Source organism: Triturus cristatus, chromosome 12, assembly GCF_964204655.1.
Source record: "Triturus cristatus chromosome 12, aTriCri1.1, whole genome shotgun sequence".
In the NCBI taxonomy this organism is placed as follows: domain Eukaryota; kingdom Metazoa; phylum Chordata; class Amphibia; order Caudata; family Salamandridae; genus Triturus; species Triturus cristatus.
In genome coordinates this window covers 560,870,783-560,894,104 of record NC_140595.1, presented here as the reverse complement: position 1 = coordinate 560,894,104, position 23,322 = coordinate 560,870,783, and the positions used below count along the sequence as shown (strand labels likewise).

At 41.8% G+C, this 23,322-nt stretch overlaps 1 protein-coding gene across 4 annotated transcripts in view; it reads right to left on the bottom strand.

Annotated features, from left to right (window-relative positions):
- Positions 1-23,322, bottom strand: part of RPGRIP1L (RPGRIP1 like) — a 673,080-nt gene that overhangs the window by 619,887 nt on the left and 29,871 nt on the right. For all 4 annotated transcript variants that reach the window (XM_085639033.1, XM_085639032.1, XM_085639035.1 and 1 more), the window contains exons 2-3: positions 15,393-15,484; positions 10,732-10,876 (exon numbers count right to left, since the gene is read on the bottom strand). In XM_085639033.1, the coding sequence (XP_085495159.1) occupies positions 10,732-10,876; positions 15,393-15,477 (230 nt within the window). In that variant the 5' untranslated portion in view covers positions 15,478-15,484. The remainder of the gene's footprint in view (positions 1-10,731; positions 10,877-15,392; positions 15,485-23,322) is intronic.

Sequence of the window (23,322 nt, the reverse complement as noted above, 5' to 3'; positions counted from 1 at the left end):
GGTGCCAACGGCTCTCTGAACTGGTTCCAACTGGAGTATGCAAGGAGAGCATCAAATGTGTCCTTCGAAGCAGTCTAATGGCGCTGGCAAGCGCCCCCACCCTGGCCCAATACACAAAGTCCTGTCTGCGAGGTGGTCACACCTTCCTGTGACAGGAAACCTATTGTCCTACCTTCCTCTGATTGAGCTTGGCTCAGCAGCTGGAGGGCAGAATTGTGTCCGTGGTCGGCAGCAGCCATAGCTTGCTATCAGACTCTGGAAGACTGGTACCAGGAGTACAGAGAGCTTCCCGCAGGAGCCCCACAGTTCATGGAATCATACCTCCAACACGGTTTACGGTGTTTGAGGTACGATTCCAACATGTTAGATACCAAACATGTCAAGGTTCGTTATAGCCAGTTTTGAGCTAGCCATCGCGTAACGACACATGGCCACTCTATGTATTGGAATGGCTGATGCACTTACAACGCCTGGAGAATGGACTCCGGAGTCTGTAGGCGTGTCCTGCTCATGCAAGGGCACCCTCACACTTATAACCAAGCACCCTGCTTGCAGGATTGAAAGGCCTGCCTTAGGAGTGACCTACAGGTTTTAAGTGTAGTGACCTCAGATATAAGAAAACATATCTGTCGTAAGTGGTGCTAGCACCAGCTTACACAGGCTGCAATGGCAGACCTGTAGTCATAATTTTAGTGGTCTCCCTAGGGTGGCATAATACATGCTTCAGTCCATGGGGGACCTCTGGGGTACCTATGCCCTGGGTACCTTAGTACCATATACTAGGGACTTACAAGGGTACACCAGTAGTCAATCTGGGGAGTACCCTAGTACTCACCATGGTCCAATTTAGGGAGGTGGTCCAATTTAGGGAGGAAGCACAGAGACTGGTGTCCTGATTAGCAGGATCCCAATCAGACTAGTCAGAAAACAGAATTACACCAGCAGAAAGTGGAGGTAACCCTAAAAGCAGATCCTACTTTCCTAAAGACAGAAACATAATATTGAATTCCATTATGTTTCTCCAAGAGCATACAAACATGGTAATACTTTTAACATGATACAGTATTCATCTCAATACTACTTCTGTCACATGGATCTTTTCAGCTGAAGTGGATTGATGTCCGCTGTTGAGCTAGAGTGGACGGATTCCACTACGCTTTCCTGCAGGATAGTTCTCCCTGACATTCAGAGCCTCTGACTGCGTCTCTGCGACCCAAATAACACTCCTACCCACCATCCCAGGTCACTCCAGGTACTCCAGCTAGTCCCACATTGTCACAAGAAAGCCAAAGAATTGTATTTTACCAGAGTGAATTTGATTTTGAGTGGAAGAAAAGGGTGTATTTCATGTAGTGATCTTTGAGCTTTCACTTTACAACTTTGAGAGATTTCCTCTGTTTCTGAACCTCTTACATACACTTATTGGACATCATTATCTTCATGCCCTCGTAATGTGTTGAGGTATTACGTCTCACTGGCTGAAGTGTAGCATCTCAATTCCAAAAGGTCAAGATCCTGGCAATGATCACCAGTGATGGTGCTGCCAATTTGGGAGACAGACAAAGTGCCCTGTGCGCCCTCTCGACCAAGGACAACTTGAACAGGTCTGTTGGTTGCAATATTTCAAGGATTTTTTTTTCAAAAAGAGCTCATCTGATGGGGGCCCAGCACGGTTAGGGAAGCCCAAACAGCTAAGATAATTTCTGCAGGCTCTACCTTTCAGATACTCCAACTAAGTTTTTTAAGTATTCGTGTTGGGTCAAGGAGGATAGCTAGAGTGGTTCACATTTTGGTTACATTGACAGATATTGTTTCAAATGCTTCTTCAGTGATCTTAATGAGGGTCACAACGTTGTGAGGGTCAACTCTGAGAAGTTACATTTTGATAGACACCAAGTCTAGATTTATTTCTAAAGACGCACACATCATTATAGCTCCCACCAAAATCAAGGCTTTTGCTCAGTCCTACTTCAATATTCCTCTAACTGAGCGTCGTGTCCCCCTGACTTTCCATGCCCACAATCATAGGGAACTGCACCATGTTATTATGTTGCGTAGTTCTGCTTGGCTTTTCTTTGACCATGATTCATTTCAACTATGGAGCATAAAAGCTTCCCAGAAGGATGCAAATAAGTAAGTCACACAGAAAGGGTAGAAAGCTAAACTGCAGCTATGTGAGTCTTGAGCCCAAAGCCACAGGAGCAGAGGTGGAGTCCAGCCAGCCCCCACCTCAATAGGAAGTGCAACACAGGACAGAGAGTTCAATTATAGTTCATCATATGACATTAGACAGCCAGCCCCATCTCTGGGTCCAACTCTGGACTGACTGCCTTTGTGACCAACTTCAGGCAGGAAGGAAAAAAACAAGGAAAGATAACCCCCAAGTCTCGTTAAGCCCTCCAGCTGGCGCCTCTTCCCCCAGTTAACCCACCGAGTCACTCCTACCTGACCAGTTCACTTCACTACCTCTGCCCTGAGAACCTTCTCCCAAAGTCCAAGGTGTTTGGTTCGCAACAGTATAAGGGTGGAGCTTCAGCCTACAGCACCAATACCTTCTTCGCCAGCCCTGCCAGCAGTCTACGTGTTTGTGGCGCAAAACAGCAGACAAACTGAGCACCTCAGCCAGATTCACAGATAGCTGCAAAGTTTAAAACACATGCCAGGCACCCAGGAGAACAATGGTTCCACTGGCATCGGGGGTCTGTTTTGTTTTTCCAAAACGCTTGCTCTTTTGTGCTATACTAAATCCACTGCCTGATTATGGCTAAGTGTGCAGGATAATTGAAGAATATTTGATGAGGGGTCTGAGCTGGAAAGGTCTATGTGCACTTGGCAATCATGGCAGCCACACCACAATTTCGTAAAATAGTAATGTTTGAAAAAACTGATTCAAAGTCTGATATGGTAAAAGTCTGTACAAGTTTTGATCAGTGGTTGACTATGGATCAGAAGGTTTTGTGTAATTTATTGTGGATTTAATTTCATCCTGAGAGGACCAAAAGGGGACCATTCACATCCTAAATAAGTGTAGCCATGCTTCAAATAAGCAGTCCAGCCTGCCTTGATCAGCCATGTTATCTCTCAACAGGAAGCAGCCCAACCTGTTGGGCTTGATCTGTAAGGTGCAGCTTAAGTCCTTACACACTGCGAATCCTGGACCACACCTGTACATTTGACTTCTACTTAGGGAGCATGAGACATCCAAGGCAAAGTTTATCTTTGAAGCTCCCAAATTACAAAAGACGGGAAAAAAACTATTTTTGAAAAAGTATAGCATTCCCAGGGAAACTATAATTTAGATCCCACCTCAATTGTATTATTCAACAGACAATAAAAAGAAATGTCTATGCCTAGGATAGATAAGGTTATTTGCAGATATTCAGAGAGCTCGTCCTTCACAAGAAAAAAAGTATAGCAAGTCATTACTTGGCAACTGCTCGCTGAAGCTAGGCAGGAATTGTTCTCTTAGTATATTCAATGGGTCCCTGAAGCTGTGATCTACTATTTAGTGCAGGCTATGATATCAATAAGTTATGCAGCATATTAGTAAAACTGGCAGTTTGCAGGACATCAGAGAGGATACAGGTGGAATGATTTTGAAGTTGCAATGTTAAAGGATTAATCGATCAATCAATCAAGCATTTGTATCACACACTGTCACTCCTGGGGGTATCTGGGAGCTGTTCCTGTGTCGAAAAGCCAGGTTTGGGTCCCTTTCTGAAGTCTACTAGTGAGGGAGCCATACGGAGCTAGAGGGGTAGGTCGTTCCAGTTCTTGGCAGCAATGTAAGAAAAGGAGTGGCACTGCTGTGGCTATGATGGATGCGGGGGATGTGTGCAAGTGAGGAGGAGCGCATGTGTCTGAAGGGTTGGTGGAAGCTCAGTCGATGGTTGATGTAGGCAGGTCCTAGGTTGTGGAGGGCTTTGTAGGCGTGTATGAGGATCTTGAACTTGCATCTCTTCTGGATGTGGATTCAGTGGAGGTCTCTAAGGTGTGTGTGGGGGGGTGATGTGTGTTTGTTTGGGGAGGTCCAGAATGAGTCTGGCTGTGGCGTTCTTTATATTCTGGAGTCTTCTGAGGAGCTGGGTGGGGATACCAGTGTAGTGGGCGGTGCCGTAGTCGAGGCGATGACGGCCTGAGAAACAGTCTTTCTGGTGTTGGCTGGAATCAATCTAAAGATTCTGTGGAGCATGCAAAGTGTGTGGAAGCAGGAGGAAGAGATTGCATTGACTTGTGGTTTAATGGTCAGTTGACTGACGAGGATGATGGCGAGGTTGCGTGCATGGTCAGTCAGTGTGGGTGGCGGACTGAGTTCTGCAGGCCACTTCAGTTTTGTCAGAGTTGAGTTGGAGGTAGATGCCTCTCATCATTTGGCTACGTTGGCCATGGCGATGCAGAAGGTGATTTTGGTGTTGGAGGGTTCCTCAGTGAGTGAGAGGATCAGTTGAGTGTCGTCTACGTAGGAGATTATGTTGAGTCCGTGGGATCCGACGACGGCTGAGAGGGAGATCATGTAGATGTTGAACAAGGTGGGGCTGAGGGATAATCCTTGAGGTACACCGCAAATGATGTCTTGGGTGCGGCGGTGAAGGCAGGCAGTAGAATGCTCTAGGTGGTCCTGTGAAGAAGGAGGCGATCCACTTATGTACATATCTGAAAGACACTTTTCATGCAATAAAGGACAGCCATATGCAGTTGAAAGAATGTTTTAGATTCATACAAAAGAAAACAATCCTTTTCAAACTAGTTAATACAAAGACAATTATCAGAAATACAGAAAATGATTTAGTGCTTCACAACACTCGGGTGCATGATCTTTTTGCTCTGGAATAAGGGTACTGTGTATGGTTGTGCTGTGTCTGAGGATGATGATGAAGGTGAGGGACTGTGCAGTATGAGGCCCTCCAAGGTCTAGTATTGCTCTGGGGGAAAGGTGGAAGCAACAGGATGGGAAGGGGCTCACAGGGATTGGGCTGGCCGTGGTAAGGAATAGGAGGACTGAGTACGATTTCTGGTGGCTGTGAATAGTGGTGTACGTAGTTAGCAATGGAGAGGGTGAGTTACAAAGTAGGTCAACAGAAGGAGCAAGCCCATGGGCTGTCTTGTCAGGCTTGAAGGACAGCCTGTTGCTGGCACAGACAGGCAGTGGATGTTACCTTTAATCCCAGCATATAGGGCAGCATTGGCCTAGTGGTGGCAAGAACCACCACAAGGTGTATGCATTAAGTTCCCTTGTAGGGTCTCACCCCTCTGAATACTGGGAGTGCCAGATGAAGCGGCATGTCAGCTGTAGGAGGGCACAGGGAACTTAATGGGTCCTCACGTATGAAACTCCTGATGACAGAGTGCAAGAGTATTAGACAGTGCGATTTGTTACAAGAGATGAAAGGCTTGTCTGATGTAGGTGCCTAAAAAAATGCAGCTGGTGTTGGCAGGGAGAGCTTAAAGGTGTACACAAGGAACAGGGATTAAGGTGTGTCTGGAACGAGAGGGGAACACTGGGCAACTGGAGTAGTGTTCCTCTAGAGAACTGTGGATTGAAGTGAGGGGGTCAGCTGAGGAGCTGGAGGTGACATCGGATGAGAGAGGAGATGGACCATGCAGTGGAGATGCCAGGGATGGAGGTAGCAATCAAGAGCAATTGTAGGAGGAAGCAGAGTAATTGCGAATTGGGGCAGTGAGTGGCAGGACTGGAAAGAAGGCTGGACAAGTAGGGATTAGGTGCCCCCCAGTCTCTTTGTCATTCTGTTAGCGGTTTCCTATCTCTCTATAATCTTTGCATATTCACATCCCTGTCCGTGTCTAGTTTCCCTTCTTTGTCTTCCTCGTCACTCCATTAACTGGTGCTCTCATCTCCTTCTGTCCAACCTGTGTCTCTGCATGCTCCAAGAATCTACCTGCCTGTGACTCTCTTTTCCCCCCACTTCCCCTCAAATTCACTTTTGATTTACCCATCGGTTTCTATTGAACTGTTTCACTCCTCTACTTCCTCTATCTTCCTATCATCCTTTTATCTTATTATTCACGGTCTCCCTTTTCCTTTGCCTGTTTCCTCCCTTGTCTCGGTCTGTCTCTCCCAGTCCATCTCTCTTCCTGGTATCTCTTGCATACCCTCTCTATCCCCAATTTCCACCTTTAGTTCTGACTCTGTGTCTTCCCATTCTTTTTTCACCAGAGATGGTGGTCACTGTTGAGTTGGAGACACAACTAGCACAGACATGAAACATGTGAGAGAGATTGAATGGAATTTTTTCCAGAGATCTCTAAGCATGTACAAAGAGACTATTCTTAAGAGCATTTAATAAAATAAAATCTTTGTTAAAGAGTAGTGTGTCTCTTAAGTCTGTATAAGGAGCTTTGTTCTACCATAGCTTGATTCTCATATTTCAGGTCACACCTGTGTTTTTGCGTATAACATCCACCTCAAGAAAAAACACATTTCCCTTCATTTACCTTGCACACCACAGAGAAGATATACAATCTCGTATGGTTGTGTCTAGACTTTAAAGATGCTCTATCTCTTTTGTGACTTGGTGTAAGGAACCAATCCTAACTTCTCTGCTCTGTACTCAAAACAAATGAATATACTCAAACTGGGGCTTTTTCATTGCTGAAAACAGTTTCCACAAATGTCTTAAAAAATTGGTCAGGAAAAAAGAGAAATGACAAAAACTGCTCTAAAGATAACGAAACTGCTCAGCAATTCAAGCATTCGATTTGACTTCTGGTATGGTATTTGGTGCACTTTACAAGTCAAGAGGTCAAATACCAGAAAGGCAAATTCAGTCTTTTTTCCTTCTGAGGTAGTTCACTTGAGTGGCATCGTTTATCAGTGGCACCTGTTAGAGTGCCTATGAATGTCAGTACAAAAAACAATTTATTAATATTTGTATTATTATCTGGAGATTTCACCATAAAATACCAATGTGACAAAGTAATAATGTGGAACCTACGGATAACTGATCTAGTTGTGGGCAATGCCTGAAGAAAACTGAATCCAGTATATAAAGATAAGCTCAAATATCAAGAAAAAAATCTATTCTACTTAAAACTTTTACCACGTTATTAATAAGATGTTAGCTCTTTAAAATACAAAAAAACTGTCAAAAAACAGCTAAACCTTCAAACTCCAGCCTTTAATGAAACCAGACCACACACTGAAAGACAGCCTATGGATCATTTATGTCAATACATTTAGACAAGAAATCTTGAGGCAAATAAAGGTTGAATATAGGTGCCAAAAACTTAAGTTAGAGATCTCTAAAGCACAACCAACATGCAGTGGAAACACCAAGAGCCAAGTTGGAGACAGATTAATAATGCTTCCACAATACTGGGCTGAACGGCATACCTTCCCATGGCCAAATCTCAGCAAGGCAAATTACTGACTCATAGCTTTAAAAGTAAAAATGTGCTCACCAATTACTTTTTGCCTTTGGGCAAATTAAAAACAGTGCCAACATTATAAAAAATTACGTTTCTTACTATGGCGTAGTCACGACAAACTCACTTGCCGATACCATGATAGTACTCCGAGAACAAAATCTGTGGTCACACGAGCTGCAACACCGAAATTGGGAACTGGGCATCATGTTAAATCGAGTACAGTTTGGTTGCTTGCAGTTCAACGTGTTATTCAAACATGCTCAAATTTGAGGTGGTAATGATGTCCATATCTACTTTTAGATTTATGTACAAAATATACCAGACTTTGAAAGACCAGTATTGTGTGATTAAAGTCCCAGGGGTTCTGCAATCTCATTTTTTTCTGACACTGGAGGGAATATAATCTTAGGGCTCAGTTCTGTGTCAAATTATTGCAAGGGCTCAAGAATTTGTCAAATTCTATATCCAACGAGATCTCCCTGGTTGCAAAGAGATCCATACCTAGATAAACGGAGAGATTTGAAATATTAAGAAGAATACAATTAAGCAGCGCTGTCTTGTAAGAGAACTGCTTCATCTTGCTCAGGAAGTCCATGGGCTTGGTGACTTTTTTAATCTCACACTTAGAAACAGTTAATCATGCTGGAGTAAAGGGATCTAGCTCCACTCTGTTTTCTCTGCCAAAAGCCCTTAATCTCACAACTAACTCCACCAGGATTTCTAGAGGGAGTGAAAAACCGTTGTGGGCTTGCCTCTTTGTTGGGACTACCTCGTGATATGCAAGTGTCTAATCAGCCAATCCTGGATTCAGCAATTACGTGTGATGGGGAAAGGTGGTTAAGTACACATGCAAGATAAGGACACTTAAAAATTGTTTTTAAAACTACGATAGTGCTTGAAATAAATGAAAATCTCTCTACCGGTACTGAGGACAGGAAGTTTCTATACTTAGAGATTGTATTTCAATGTAATTAAATTAGTTCAACAAAAGTAAACAAGCATTGCCAAAGCCAATCAGTCTCGCTAGAGAAACCTATTTGCAAATCCTTTTATTCCCTTCTAGATGGCTGCCGCAAACATGCATGCATCCGAAACAGCTATATCTCAATGAATTTCCTTATTCCTTAAAAAAAACACATTAACAATTGTCCACCATGGGCGTGCACGAATCCGTGGTGGCCATTTTCGAATAACTATTCTTATCATTTTAGGAAAACCACTCAAACATAGCCACGGTAGATAAGCGCATTCAAAGATGGCTGCTGCATATGCATGCACATCCACAGTGGTCATCTTTGAATCTATTTTGCTATATTTAAGGAACCCAAATCTAATAAGCATATGTATCTACAACGGATATCTATGAATGGCTTTTCTTATACTTTAAATAAAGCCATTCAAAAATAGCTGCTGTGGATGCATGCTCATCATCCGTGGTGAGCATTTTTTAATTGGATTTTTTTAAATATAATAAACGAGATAGCAACATACCCACTGGGTGTGTATGTGTAGCCAGCTTGGAATGGTTAAAAATCCATTTGCAGCTGGTGATGCTCAAAGAACGAGGAGGAAGTGTGGCAAGCATCTACAGCGAAGGTGGTTTTAATAAAGATAGGAGGGTGGGAGAGGAAGTGGGAGAGCTTAATAAAGAGAGGGGGTGGGGGAATATGGGAGAATAAATGGCCTTCACATACAATACAACTTAAGGTGTTACATCAGCAGTGGAAGGATATTTGCCAACTAATCAAAACACACGGAGCCAGAAATACTCTATGGAGGGACAAACACAAGAATAGGTGGGAAAGTCATCAAATTATGACCAGGGAAGCACAACAGACAGGAACATCATACAATCATGAAAAAGGGACTACTCCATGGCCATTTTACTGTATTATTCATAATAGGTCTTCGATACAGTCATCTAAATATGTCTGTAAGTAAGAACATTTCATTTGGCACATATGGCATCACTGTTTTTCATAATTTACTGTCCACGATAGTGTGGTAAAAGCAAAAGTTCAAAATGACTGCAAAGGCAGATATTGTGTCAGAGTAGATCATTCAGCACCTAGACATCACACCTGCCTCTGACATTGTGGGGACCTGAAGTGGTGGTAAAGGTCTACACAGCATCATGCCTCATATTATTCAAATACAACACAAACTAAGTAGTGGTCTCTATGGTGGCTCTACTAGCAGGATATCGGTCAGACAAGCTACCAAAATGTACACAATTGTGCATTCTGCTTCATTTTGGAAATATGACAGACATTACAAATCACCTCACAATGCCTTTGCTCCAGTGGCTGGTGGCCAAATATGAATCAAGTAGTTTGCCAGTCACAAATATGTTCTGTAGAGCCTCAAACTGGAAAGCCAAGGATAATGCTGCCATTAGGAAAATGAGAGCCCAGAACAAATTATCACTCCACACTGGCCAGTATAAACATTTTGGGGGAATAATATCCTTTCTCAAGGCTCAACCCTTGAAACCCCCATCACTCACCATAACCTTTAGGTGAACATTTCAAAGTACCAGTTCACTTAAAATTCAAAGCTTCCATCAGCGTAACGCGCCCTCATTTCATTGCGATTCAAGATAGCCTAGCTGATGAGGGTTATGAACCTGAAACCAGTCCCAGGATGCTTGTTTCCGGTCCAGGGAAGACATGGCTTGGAATTTCGGGCTGGACTGTTCCCATGAGGCACAGGGTCAGACTGATTTGCATATGGCCATGTTTGAACTGGGGTGGTGGAGTGAGCTAAAGAATGATGATGGATTAAACCCAGATCAGTTGACTGGGGGTGAGTGTTTGATTTGCTCAAACGCTCCGTCCATTATCCCCTTTGGTATCTCATTTTATTGCATCATTTTTCTACCCATGCCTCCACCCAACCTCTGAATCAAGGTCTAATGCACACACGCAAACACAAAATTAGATATATTGTATTACTAAGATTAGCTTGACAGCTCTTTTATTCACTCTAAAAGGCCAGAATGAGGACCATTCAAAGTACATAAAATTAAGGTGCCATTAAATATTGATAACCAATGTGATTAATGCATGGCAGCAGGACCTATGGATACCTTTACCCACATGTAAGAGGAAAATGTTTCACAACTTAGACCTTGGAGAACAAGTCACCAGATAGCATAATAAACTGTACAAAAAACTGGTAAAACAAGTCAACAATTCAATAAGCAATAGGAAGATTTAGGTCATAAGATTATATAGTCAGACTAGTGTAACTCTGAACGTTGATAATGCACAAACAACATCTAGACCCTCCAATACATTCCAGGTGAGCCTGTACAATGAGTAGATGTATGCATCACATAACTACCTTTTGATTTTATCCTCTTGATTCCGTGCATGTTGTTTGAGCAACATGTTTTCATCGTGAATTCGTAGGAATCTATCTTCCAGGTCTTCTCGCGATACTTTGGAAACTGCTTGTCGAGCTTTCACATGTTGTACACTTGGTGATTCTGTAATCAATATTGTAAAGAGTCATATTCTTATAATTTTTTTTTTTTTTTTACTACAAGAAGACAGTTCCTAAGACATCAATTCATTATGTAGTACATACGATATTCCTTCTGGTAGGAGGGTATACCTATGCAAATAAAGGGTATGCTTTGAGGACAGGTAAGCACATATATACTTCAGGGTCATTCGCAATAAAGTACATCCATCCAAGCTGCACTGCAATTACGTGTCTCGAAGATTAGTAGTTACAGAAGGAGTACACTCCCAACACCAACTTTATATTAAAGGGCCAGTTATAGCAAATCTGATTCTTTTACATGAGTGATATCCTACAGAGGTTTAGGATGGGGGTATCAAGGCTTAATTTTCAGGATATCCAGATAAAATAAATGCACATGCATCTTCATAGAACACTTTACAAAGTCAGTGGCTAGCCTGATGATTTAGCAGGGATCAGGCCTCCCCTGACCGATCATACAATTTTAGATAATATACCTTCTAAACATTTGCCTACTGTCTTCCACTTCAAAACTGTTCTGTTACAACTCTAAATGTAAGAGTGACCATCACAAAACTAAAGCAAAACTGTCTGAACGTGATGCAACAAGGTGTTCAAAGATCTAAGCAGTTAAACATACATGATCTAACTCTGCCATATCCTTAAATATGACAGATGAAGAACGCAAATCGAAGGTTTCCAATAATATAAATGATGCTAAAGTCATCATAATGAGGACTAACATTATTCACTGCATTATTTGAGAGTCTCCCTCCATAGTTGAGACACCCAAAATTAAAATACCATGCAAACTTACAGAAAAATATATTTCTTAAATGGATTAAAGTAGCATTTTGCAATTGTGATAAATGCAATACAAATACATGAAGTCCTACATGAACAAAATTTAGGCAACTGGTTAGGGCACTTTCTAGCAGATGAAACAACATGACCAATACATACATTTCTGCAGTGGCTCTACTGAATACACCATCCACTACTTTGGAGAAAACATTGATCCTCTGGTGACTGCATAAGTAGGATCCAGAAGGTCTGTGTGGAATATATAAGGATCATAAACACAGACATTCCTCATCAAAAGAATGGTTCCTAGCTCACTTTGCTGACCTAGCACAGAGAGGCTGCATTACTTTGGAAACTAAAGGTGAAGTGTACAGAGCTCTCTTCAGAGCACAGACTACGGTTTGCAGGGCAGAAACCATTCCATTAACCCGAAAACAAAACCCATCATTTTTTCCAAACCTTTGAAGTATGCCTGATCTTTACTGGTGGTGGGCTGTCTTTCAAATCCCCATCCCACCTTGTCCACATGGTGGTGCACAAAAAAAAACTGTTTCAAAATTCAACCTTTGATTGCTTTGTGGACTTCTACAAAAATGTTGGAGCAAATTAAAATTAACTCCAGACAGGCAATTTGCTTGCCCACTTAAATTCCAATATTAGGTCTGTGAATAAGCTCTTAATTCAATCCACCTAACAAAACATTTTGCCCAACATTTTTACCATTCTGAAGCATTTCCTTCAGACCAAAAGGGCACCCCTAGGCCCAGATCCCTGTTTTCTTTCAGTATTTAAATCAGGGATGTGTAGGATGGCTTATTTTCCAACTCCCAAGCTATTTGCTTTAAGAGTATTCTCCTCTTGGTCTGGACTGACCATCATGCGGTTATATTTAATATCCGTATTAATAAGAAACCTACACCCAGTACCTTGCCAAATACGCCTGCAGTAATTAAAGCCTGGAAGAGTATAGATCCCCAGCTTCTCAAGGTACATCTGTCCTCAACTCAACCAGAAGCCTCTCCAGACCCTAATCTAGCGTCATCAAAGTACTCCAACTGGCTGCACAACGCATTCGACCTGTTGGTGCCAAAAAAAGCCTTCTCAAAAAATCGCTGCTTTCCATCTGCCCCATGGTTCTCTGAACCCCTTAGAGCACAGAAGAAACTGTGCAGAAATTCTGAGAGACAGTGGCGGAAAAGTTATAGCAATCATGAAAAAATCCTCTATAAAGAAGCACTTACTAAAAATAAATTGTTGATCGCGCAGGAGAAAAGTAAATATTACATCACACAGATTGAATCCGCGCAAGACTCCAATAAACAGCTCTACCAAGTAGTCGCCAAACTATCAGGACAAACATCGACCTGTAACCCAGCCCCCTCACAGGCATTATGCAACTCCCTGGCTAACTACTTCTTTGAAAAGGTGAATGATATTTACACTAACTTTTCATCTCAGACCATAACTGATGACCAGCCCTCAATCCTTAGCACTTCTGATGATTCCCCCTCCCTATTGCAATTTGACAGTACTACACCCGACCAGATTTCAAATTTAATCATCATTAAGTCGGGCTCCGCCACCGATCCCTGTCCTCCTGCCGTACTTAAACCAGTTGCTGACCTGGTTGCACCAATCCTATCTAACATCTGTAATACTATGTTTACATCAGGCATATACCCCAGGATTTGGAAAATAAACCTTTGCTAAAAAAAACAAATCTGGATTCGAATGAAACAAAGAACTACAGACCAATAGCTAGTCTGCCTTTTCCGGACAAAATTTTCAAAAAAGTCATGAACATCCAGCTATCTAAGTATATTGACAATCACCAACTTTTGGATGACACTCAATTTGGCTTCCGGAAGGGCCACGGTACGGAAACGGCGCTTATTAAAGCATCCGAAGATATCAGGATTATCCTAGATGAGGGAGGGACAGCTGTCTTTACACTGCTGGATCTCTCAGCAGCTTTTGACACGGTCGACCATGCCATCTTGATCGACCTTGTCACAAAAATAGGTATCCAACACAAAGCCAGAGCCCTGCTGACCTCTTTTCTCACCAATCGCACACAATCGGTAAATCTCGGCTCTTTCAATTCTGCCCAATTGACCCTCCCCTGTGGTGTTCCGCAAGGATCATCCTTAAGTCCGACACTCTTTAACATCTATGTGTCGGACTTAGCTAAAGTCATCAAAGCACACAGGATGGGTCTAACATCTTATGCCGATGATACGCAACTGGTGCTCACTGTACACAATGATGGTGACAAAGTAGCAGCCAACTCTCAGAAGGGCATGCTGGCCATCAGTAGCTGGATGGCCAACAACTGCCTTAAGTTGAACTCCGAGAAAACAGAGGTGATGACATTTGGCAAACTGTCACCTATCTGGTCCTCCTCCTGGTGGCCTTCCTCACTGGGTCCCCTACCACGCCCAGTTACCAAGGTTAGGAATCTGGGCGTCATATTTGACGACAGGCTGTCCTTTGTTCCCCATGCTAACTCTGTGGTCCACAAGTTGCGAATGATAAAAAAGCTTCTACTATTCCTTCCCCTGAATGCTGGTAAAACATTAGTAAGTACCCTAGTCATGTCCACCATTGACTACTGTAATGGCCTTCTTATAAATGCCCAAAGTAAGGTCATCCACAAACTTCAATTAGTCCAGAATTCAGGAGCCAGAATGCTATCAGGAACTCCTAAATACAAGCCTATCTCCCATGTTATTCAACAGTACCACTGGCTCCCCGTGAGGAACCGCCTAAAGTTTAAGGCCTTCTGCATCGCTTACAAAGCCTCTTGCAATTCTGGACCTCTGTTTCTAAACAAGGCTCTAGATGCCTACATCCCTAACCGGGCCTTACGCTCGTCTACAGCACATTTGCTTAAGGTCCCACACACTAAAACCGCATCATGGGGTGACAAGCGCTTCATTGTTGCCACAGCAAAACTCTGGAATTCCCTCCAAATTGAGATTAGATCCAGTCAGTCCTTACTAGCTTTCAGAAAATTGACAAAAACCTGGTTGTTTAACCAATAAGTTCCTCTGCTACCTGGTTTATGCCCGTCGTCCTCAGCGCCGAGACACCCACGGGTATTTGTGCACTTTACAAATCTCATAAATAAATAGGATTCAGACAGATCCAATCTAAATTCCTTTTTGGGTGATGCGTAAAGCTAGTGGTTCAATCCATTTATGTTTTTTGTCTCATACTGTACCAACAATCCATGACAAAAATCAAGTTAACAAAACACAGACCCATTGCAATAATACATTTTTAGCCATTATGAGCCCTTTTGTGATACGCGATAAAGAATGAAACATTTTTACCAGAGTCAATTGTTGACTTGGCTGAAGTGAAACTAAAGCAAGACGTTAATAAGACTAAAGTTCCTGAAGCGAACAGACAAACGCAAAGTCTATCTTTAAAATTTGCCAGTCATGAGAAGTATTTTTGTATTTGTTCCCTAATATGCAGTACTTTTTTAATACTTGTGGATACAAGGGGCAAACTAAGGGGGCAGTTACGATGTTCGTTTTGCAAATATGCCTTCTGAAGTTCATGTGCCACTTGTGGTAAAGACATTCTTCAAAGCAATCGTCTCAGCTAGGGTAATAAATAAATGGAGGCAAAGTATAAGCATATTACTACAGAGAAGGTTTAAGGTTACAGTGGTACAAGCATAAAGAAGCAGTAAATTCTCATACCGTGCGGTCCTCCAATCCCAGCGAGACAGAGACCCACATCTCTCACAGGCAAGTCTCCTGATGTTTCATCAGATGGAGAAGTCATGGTGGACCTGAGGACAATAAAACTCAAGTAAATTCCATGCAAGATACTTTCTATTTGTAACTCTAAGCAATAACAATTCAGATTTCTTTACAATTCACCACAGAGTTTGAGTGACTGAAGCAAAACTGCCATCTGATGAGGGAGTGTTTAAAGTGTCTAATAACTTATACATTGTCAGCAAAGAGCCCCAAATAAGGAGGCTTGTTATATTCTTGTCACTTTTTGTTTTATAGCAGAAGTTCCACACTTAAGACTGTATTATTTCACTTTCGTGTGAATTTCCGGTGATATCTGTTAATTTTTCATTTCCATTGGAAAGAGTTTGAAATGCTTCAGCACAGTATCGCTTTCTGAGACCAAGACTTCCTGAATGGGAGAGGTACAGTCTTGCAAGGAGTGTTTATTTTTGTGCTAGTGATAGAAGGTGGTGGGCACTGGCATTTGTTTTTGGGAAAATGAACTTAAGGAGGGATGAAAAAGAAGCCGCAAGAGTGCGATAAAGAAGCAGGAAGTGTAGGAACATAGACGGAAGAGGGATTCGGCATCCCTGGTTTTCGAAAACCTTAGTATTCAGCAGTGCTAGTGGAGAGCTTCTTAGGAAAATTGCGGGCCCATGCACTTTTCTCTAACAAATTAAGTACTGCTTACAATACTGATGAGCGCAACTGCTCACACCCAATTTAGAGGGCAACTGAATTGTGAGCTTGCAAATCAAAGGGAAAGGTGTACAATCAGGCAAACCGTGCAAACCAGTATAAGTAAAGTACCTTTCAGCCTTTGTGGATTTACGTGCAGCTCGGTGGTGCTCTTTGCAGAAACATTAGTGCAAAGACAGGATCAAAGGATCTGTTGAGCATCTATAAGACCCTGGTGCTGCTGCGCACGGTTCCTGGGTTGAAAGGCTAACTAAATGGAGTGCCCAAGACCCTGCGTGCCTCAATCTCTAGAAACGTGTGTTAAAGGCCATGGAAGTATAGCATGTCACCATGTAAGGTCATACTATGAGACAGCTATCTTTGTTTCTTAGGCTTTGGCGGCATTGGCAGCATCAGCTTTGTTTCTTGGCCTATGACGGGCATTGATGGGCCGCACTTGAGCCACTGCTAATTTCCAAGGGCACACTCTGCATTTTTGGAATAGCGTATACTGAGGCACACTGCTGAAATACATTTTTAACAGAAGTAATAATTATTCTGGACTATTTACTGTTACTTTCTTCCCGTAAACTAATTGTGGTGTAGTCCAGGAGCCATACTTCAAATACAATAGCAGCACCATATTTGTGACAATTTCTGCTCTAGAAACTGTGTACAGTACATAATCTTCAGACTTTCATGTGTTTTTTCCTAGATGGTACCAGCTACTGTTTAAGTTTAAGTGGTCTTACTACATCTTGAGCACTGAACATGTGTGCTGCCCAAACATTCATCCTTACCGCGCCACTAGCATTACTTACTGCACCAGAAGTGGCTGCAATGAAATGGCAAGAATGGAAGGAATACTTTTTGAATTATATATCCATCACTGTAGAGGAGAACTTTCTCCAGGGAAAAAGGAAGGGCTAAAGCTGCATTGCCTAGGTCCTGAAGGTTTAAGACAATATGGTCAGATTGCGAAACAAGTTAGATGGCCAGGAGAATGGGATACGTTCAAGAATGCCTTAGATTAGTATTACTCACAAACAGCCAGTATTGCCATTGTTAGATGCATTTTTTCCAAAGGAAACGGGGCACTAAAGAACCCAATGAATATTATGTTGCATATCTCAGGAAACTTGCCCTTTCCTGTCGATTTGGAAGTCGAACTGATTAATTGATTAGAGATCAGATATTAGGGTTGCCGATAGCTCTGTAATAAGCCCATCTAACAAGGATGACTCCACTGGCAAATGGTTTTAAATGTTCTGGGTTTGAAGAAGAGTTCCAGCAATAAGCCTGTTTGTGTGAAGAGGATGGGGGAGTCAAACTGCATATGGTCTCAAGATTCTAGGTGACCTCACACAATATTTGACATGAATGCATGGAGGGAGAAATTTGAAGGTACTATTTGCAAATTCTTACAACCTCCAGACACAAATCCAACTAGTTTACTGGGGGAACCAATACCCATGTTGGTATACAGAACAGTTACAATTCAAAGGTAGGAAGGCCTTGGGAACATAGATTATAGCAGAGCGAGGTCCTTCGGTATTCGGGTGGATAGACCAACCTTTGTTAGATATAATTTTAGATCTCAGAGCCTTGGTCAGGTTTTAGCTATAGGAGAAAGTGGCACTAGTTGCTATGTACTAGAGGAATTTCCTAAGGAGTTTTCAGGAAATCTGGTGTGGGGATCGTTCAGCCAGCACAATCGTCAGAATGGTGGTGCCCAGACAGCCAGCTGGAAGATTTTATTGTGCATATATCTAAGAGACTTGAATCAATGAATTGTTAACCAAGGCTATGGGTCACAGTTGGCTTTAGCCTACCATCAGGTGCCCCTACAATGCTAAAGCATGAGTTTAACAGTGTGTATAACCCCAATTTGGTGCCTTCCATTTGTACTGGCTCAGCTATGACCATAGTCTTAGGAATGAGGTTTTCACAGGTATTAAGGAGTTTGTTGTTATTCTAAGACAGCATTCCCAAAAGGGCAAGAAAGAGCATTATAAACACCTGAGGATTGTTCTGGGAATTCTGGGAAAAATATGCTGATTGCAGAGTACAGTAAATGTATGTTTGTTGTACACAGTAATGTATCTTGGTTACAAGATAAATCAGGATGGCATTAAACCCAAGAAAAAACTAGCAGAGGCTACTAAGAATGTGCAGATCAAAGCAACAAGGATGAACTGAGGCCTTAGTATTGGCTGATTTTTATTCAACGTTTGTTGGAGGTTCTGAAGAAAAGACTAACATTTTAAGACAACTGCTGAAGAATAAGAGCATATTTGTTGGGACTCTAGAAGGCCATGAGGATTTAAAAAAGGCCAAGGAAGATACTTGCGGAGCTAAGTTTAAGCACAAATTTGACCCTAAGTTAAGGAGCATAATTAGCACAGATGTAAGTGGTTAGGTTGTGTTCTTACTCAAATTGAGAACAAATGGGCACAAAGTAGAGATGGTTTTTGCGCTCCAATCCCAGTCACCTACAGAGGAACGCTACTCTTTGACAGAAATAGAAATATTGGCATGTGTATGGAATTTGGAATACTTCCAGTTGTTTGTGTGGCGAACTGTATTTGAAGCTAGAACAGATCACAAGCACTATACCAATGTATTAACTACTGGTGGGTTATTGAAGGCTTTGTTTTGTTTTGTGAGGCTATCCATGAGATTGCAGGATTATATTTTCAAGGTGCATTATGTGGTTGGAGCAAGAAATAAGGTGGCAGATTGGTTAAGCTCAATGCTGTTCCCACTGAACAAAGATTCTTAGCTATGAATCTGAAGTTTACCAGGTAGCATGGGTGGGTAGAAAGATCTTGTGAGAAAAATATGGAAAGAGAAAAATAAACTGAATGAGGTTTGACAAAGTTCTAGGAGGCTAGAAAGGAGTTAGCAGAAGTTTTGGATATTTTGATGAGGAGCAGTAAAGTAGTGCCACCAGCTGATATAAGATTGAGAGGGAACAGCTTTGTCATGAGAGATATTTGGGTATAGTAAAGAGTTAAAGCATAATCTAAAACTCCTATTGCTGGCTATGTATAGATTAGGCAATGGAGGGTAGTATGCGCGAGTGTGTTGAATGTGGAAATTTAACTGAATCTTTGGATGATTGCACCTACCCTTATGTCCAGTATATCATCCTAAAAAGCACTGCAATGGGTTGGGAGTTGATATAACTGACCTGTACAAGATTCCAATGGTGAGGCCAAATACATAGTGTTATGGTTGACTACTTTTCAAAATGAAAATAATTGAATATTATTAAGAGGGCCGATACTGAACATACAAACATTCTAAGATAAGTTTTACTGAGGGAAGTATTCTGAAAAAGTGATAAATCGGCCACAGAAAGTCAGAAATGACTGAAGATTATTATGCTTGCAATGGGATTGCGCATCACACTAGCTCTATATATCCCCTACCTGAGTTTACCGGGTAATTCCCTCTGTAACAGGTCATTGCCACCTTGAGACCATAAGAGGCAGGCAACCGTTTATCAAAGCCAAAGTTTAGGTGGATGGCAGAGTTGAGGAGGGAAGAGTGATCCCCTTGTGAAATGAGAGAAAACAAAGAAAGCACAAGCTGCGTACCAGGAGTGTTACAATGAGAAAGAGAAACATGGTGTGAAGAGGCATGTCTGGAAGAGATACAGTGGGAATGAATCAAGAAGGATCTCTTCTTTGGTAAAGTTAGTGTCCTTCTTCATACGTAGTCACAGTCTCTCTTCCAGACATGCCTCCTTGACACCTTATCAGGTTGTCTGGCCCTTTTCAAAGTTGTCAAACAAATGACAAGTTCAGCAAAACTAAGCGATGGGAAAGTGTGGAACATGGGCTGCTTGTCCAGGGGTAAAGGTGGAAGAGGTGTGCATGAATTAAAAGGAGGTGGGGGAATGGGATGTTTGGACTGGTCTCAAGACAAGGTTTAACAGAAGTTTTGGATGCTAACACAGTGGAAGTTAGGATGCAGTGTGGAGCTGGCTGGATTAGAGGGGTGCCTGAAGTCGATGGTAGTGGACTTTTTAATGAAAACTGGACAGGGAAATTGTCCAGGGGAGCAGGAAGCGTTGCACTGTAATACTGCCTAGCAAATTCAAAAATGATGTGATAGATCACCTACTTCCTTCTAGATTAATCCATCACCTTCCATTTGTTTTATAGTCGAGTTGCTTGCTTGTAAATATGTCAATAGTTATTTTCGCTCATGGCCATTTGTTATTGGGGGCGGAGTGGTGTGTGTGGCAGTGTGGTGGTAGTGTGGTGGTGGTGTGGTGGTGGTGGTGTGGTGTGGGTGTCCGTTAGCATTCTAATCATGTGTCCGTGTACATTATTACCTCATTGAGAGCCCTTATCTGCGATAAAGAATGTTATATTTGAAAGTTGTGGTGCGAACCTGGAGCTATTGACCAGTGATGAGCTGCCTCTCAGGGCTGTAAATAAAGGTTTATGGAATTACTATCGGCTATTATTTTCTTTAAAATCAGTCCATTGCTCATTAGAAGCAATGAACCACCATGTAAAGAGCCGCTTTTGGTGAGAGCATATTAATTCTTCTAGGCACAAATAGGCAGGTCAGAAACCAGATAGGCAGGCATAATATAAAGAAAATAAACTTTATTATAAACAAGAACAGGATATCATCCCAAGGAAACCACAGCTCTATGTATGCCAGCCCACTGAAATGCTATGTCACGGAGAGTTCTATACCAGCATTCACAGATTTGTGTACATCAGTATCAATCCCACAATATCACTGCATACCATAGTTTGCAAAAGCTAGGAGACCATATTATAAAACATACCACTATTACTGGTAAGAAAGATCAGAGGAAAACATAAAGCACCTAACGAACAATTCAGAGGCTCACATGGCTTTTATTGTGTTACTTAACCACAAAATATTTAAACTTGGATGGATATATTAATACAGTCATGCCTATCAAACCCATTTTGCCTCCGCCAAATCATTTTTCACAGTCTCCTCCTTCACATATCATGAAGGGCTCACCCAAAACTTCCCTCACCCTTACCAACCTCATCTTTCCCAGTGTGTCCTATCCTCCAGTTCTTTCTCCTGGTTGCAGGAAAACTGTATGCACACCCACCTTTGATTACCCACAAAGGACTTCCCGCCTTCACTCAAAAAAAGGTCCACTGCCCTCACTCCTATTCTTTTACAATATTAATGCTGGTACTTCTGTTGCCTGTCCAACAAATAGATTAACATGTATGTACACATCTTCGTAGAATGCAAGCAGGCCTAGAGAGCAGTCAAACGCTCCACACTAAATTCATCAATCCAACTCTCTCCCCGTCCTTCTGCACTCACACCCATATATACGAGTCCTCCTCCTCCTAATGGAGAATGGATTGGGCCTTGATGTTACTTTCTAGTATTATGTGCACTCAAAAACATTTCTACTGATATCAAGCTCCAGGGTAAGCTTTTTACTAAGAATAGGGGTTTCTTAGCTTACCCTATCTGTCCTTTCCACAAATCTATTAGTCATCAAAATATGTATTGCTGCGATGTTCTACTGCAAAGCAGCTATCGCCTCCTCCTTAGGCACCACCAAGTCAAATAAACAGCCTGCCTTACAGATATTCTTCACAGCAATATGCAATACTAATAAATTACAACCCTTGAGAAAACACAACCATTTTTCATTCCTTGGCAATCCAATTGAATCTAACTGTGTGGCAAATATATTCAACAACATTTAATGATCTATCTTCACAATGAAGGGAAACATTCAGAAATGTCCTGAATTGTAATCTAGCCCAATATGCAATCAGCATCTCTCGTTCCACTATTGAATATTCACTGTCCATTCCTTCAAATGCACTTTATATTATTATATATTCGCCTTGGGGGATCGGACTTAACACAGCGCCATTTGCACTTGAATCGGTTGTTAACATTTGACATGACTCCTAACCTCAAATGGATTCAGGAGGGTGCATCCTCCACTTTACCCCTGGTAGGTTCAAACTCACACTTGCAAAACATACAACTTTAAAATTAACTGCCCATTGAACAACTGATTGATACACTTCATTACATCTGAGAAATCAAAAAGTACATTTTGAGTAGTGCTCAATTAGTCACAAATAGGACGGCATTTGGCCTTTGTCAGCTGGCCACCGTACATCCACGGTAGTTTCTACTAACTTCTTTTTTGGCATTATGTCCTCTTTACTTAGGCTTTATCGTATGCAAGGCACAATTTTCCCTTAATATGGCCTTTTAGCTTTTAAGTTAGAGGCCACAACTTTCCAGATTCTCCAAAAACATATGCACCCATGCAATGTGTTCATCTTCCTTCCAATGCTCTACATACCAGGATATCATCTTGGAAACAGCTTACACTCATCCTCATCAACATTTTTGTCCAGTGCCCACCGCAAAACAGCTGAGGCAGATGCCTGTTCAGACAGAATGTGTCTTAAGGATTATATGCCCTACTAATTACAAAGTTTGTAAATTAACAGGATGATGGGCGCACCCCTATTTGCCAATATGCACCGTCAACCATAAAAAAACATTCCAATACAGAAACATGGTAATCGTGCTATCAGACTTGAGCACAGGTAAGAGAGGTTAGCAAGAACTCTGAAGCTTTAATAGGCTTTACTATTCGCACCACCAATCTTTTATCATAACTATTTATCTACAACTGCTTCGCTATTGATTTACAAATAGTGTGTGTATATATACCTCGTCTCAACCCTCTTTCTACTACTCTTTCTGATGCACTATCCTATTTCTCACCCTATACCTCTAGCAATATATCCTCTACCTCCACTCTCTCATTCATCCCAAACCCCATACCACTACTATGATCCCCAAAATAACCCTTTCTAGACTCTTCCCTACTCTACGCCTCTGTGCATCATCTCATACTTCTTTAACTATTCTGAACCCCTTGCTAAACCCAACCCTCAGACTCTTCTCCCTTCCCATCCCTTTTACTCACCCCAAGCCTCCTCCTACTGCTATGTGCTAAAACAAACAACAAATTTATATATATTTTTAATCCTTCCCTCTTCTATCCCTCCACTATCCTTTTCAATCCAATTAACAGACTAACATGTCCACCACTCAAATTAATTTGCTACCGAACACCTTTGACTATAGCCCTATACATTCAACTACCAGGATAATCATTTGTGGATGAATTTCTTTGAACATATTTGAA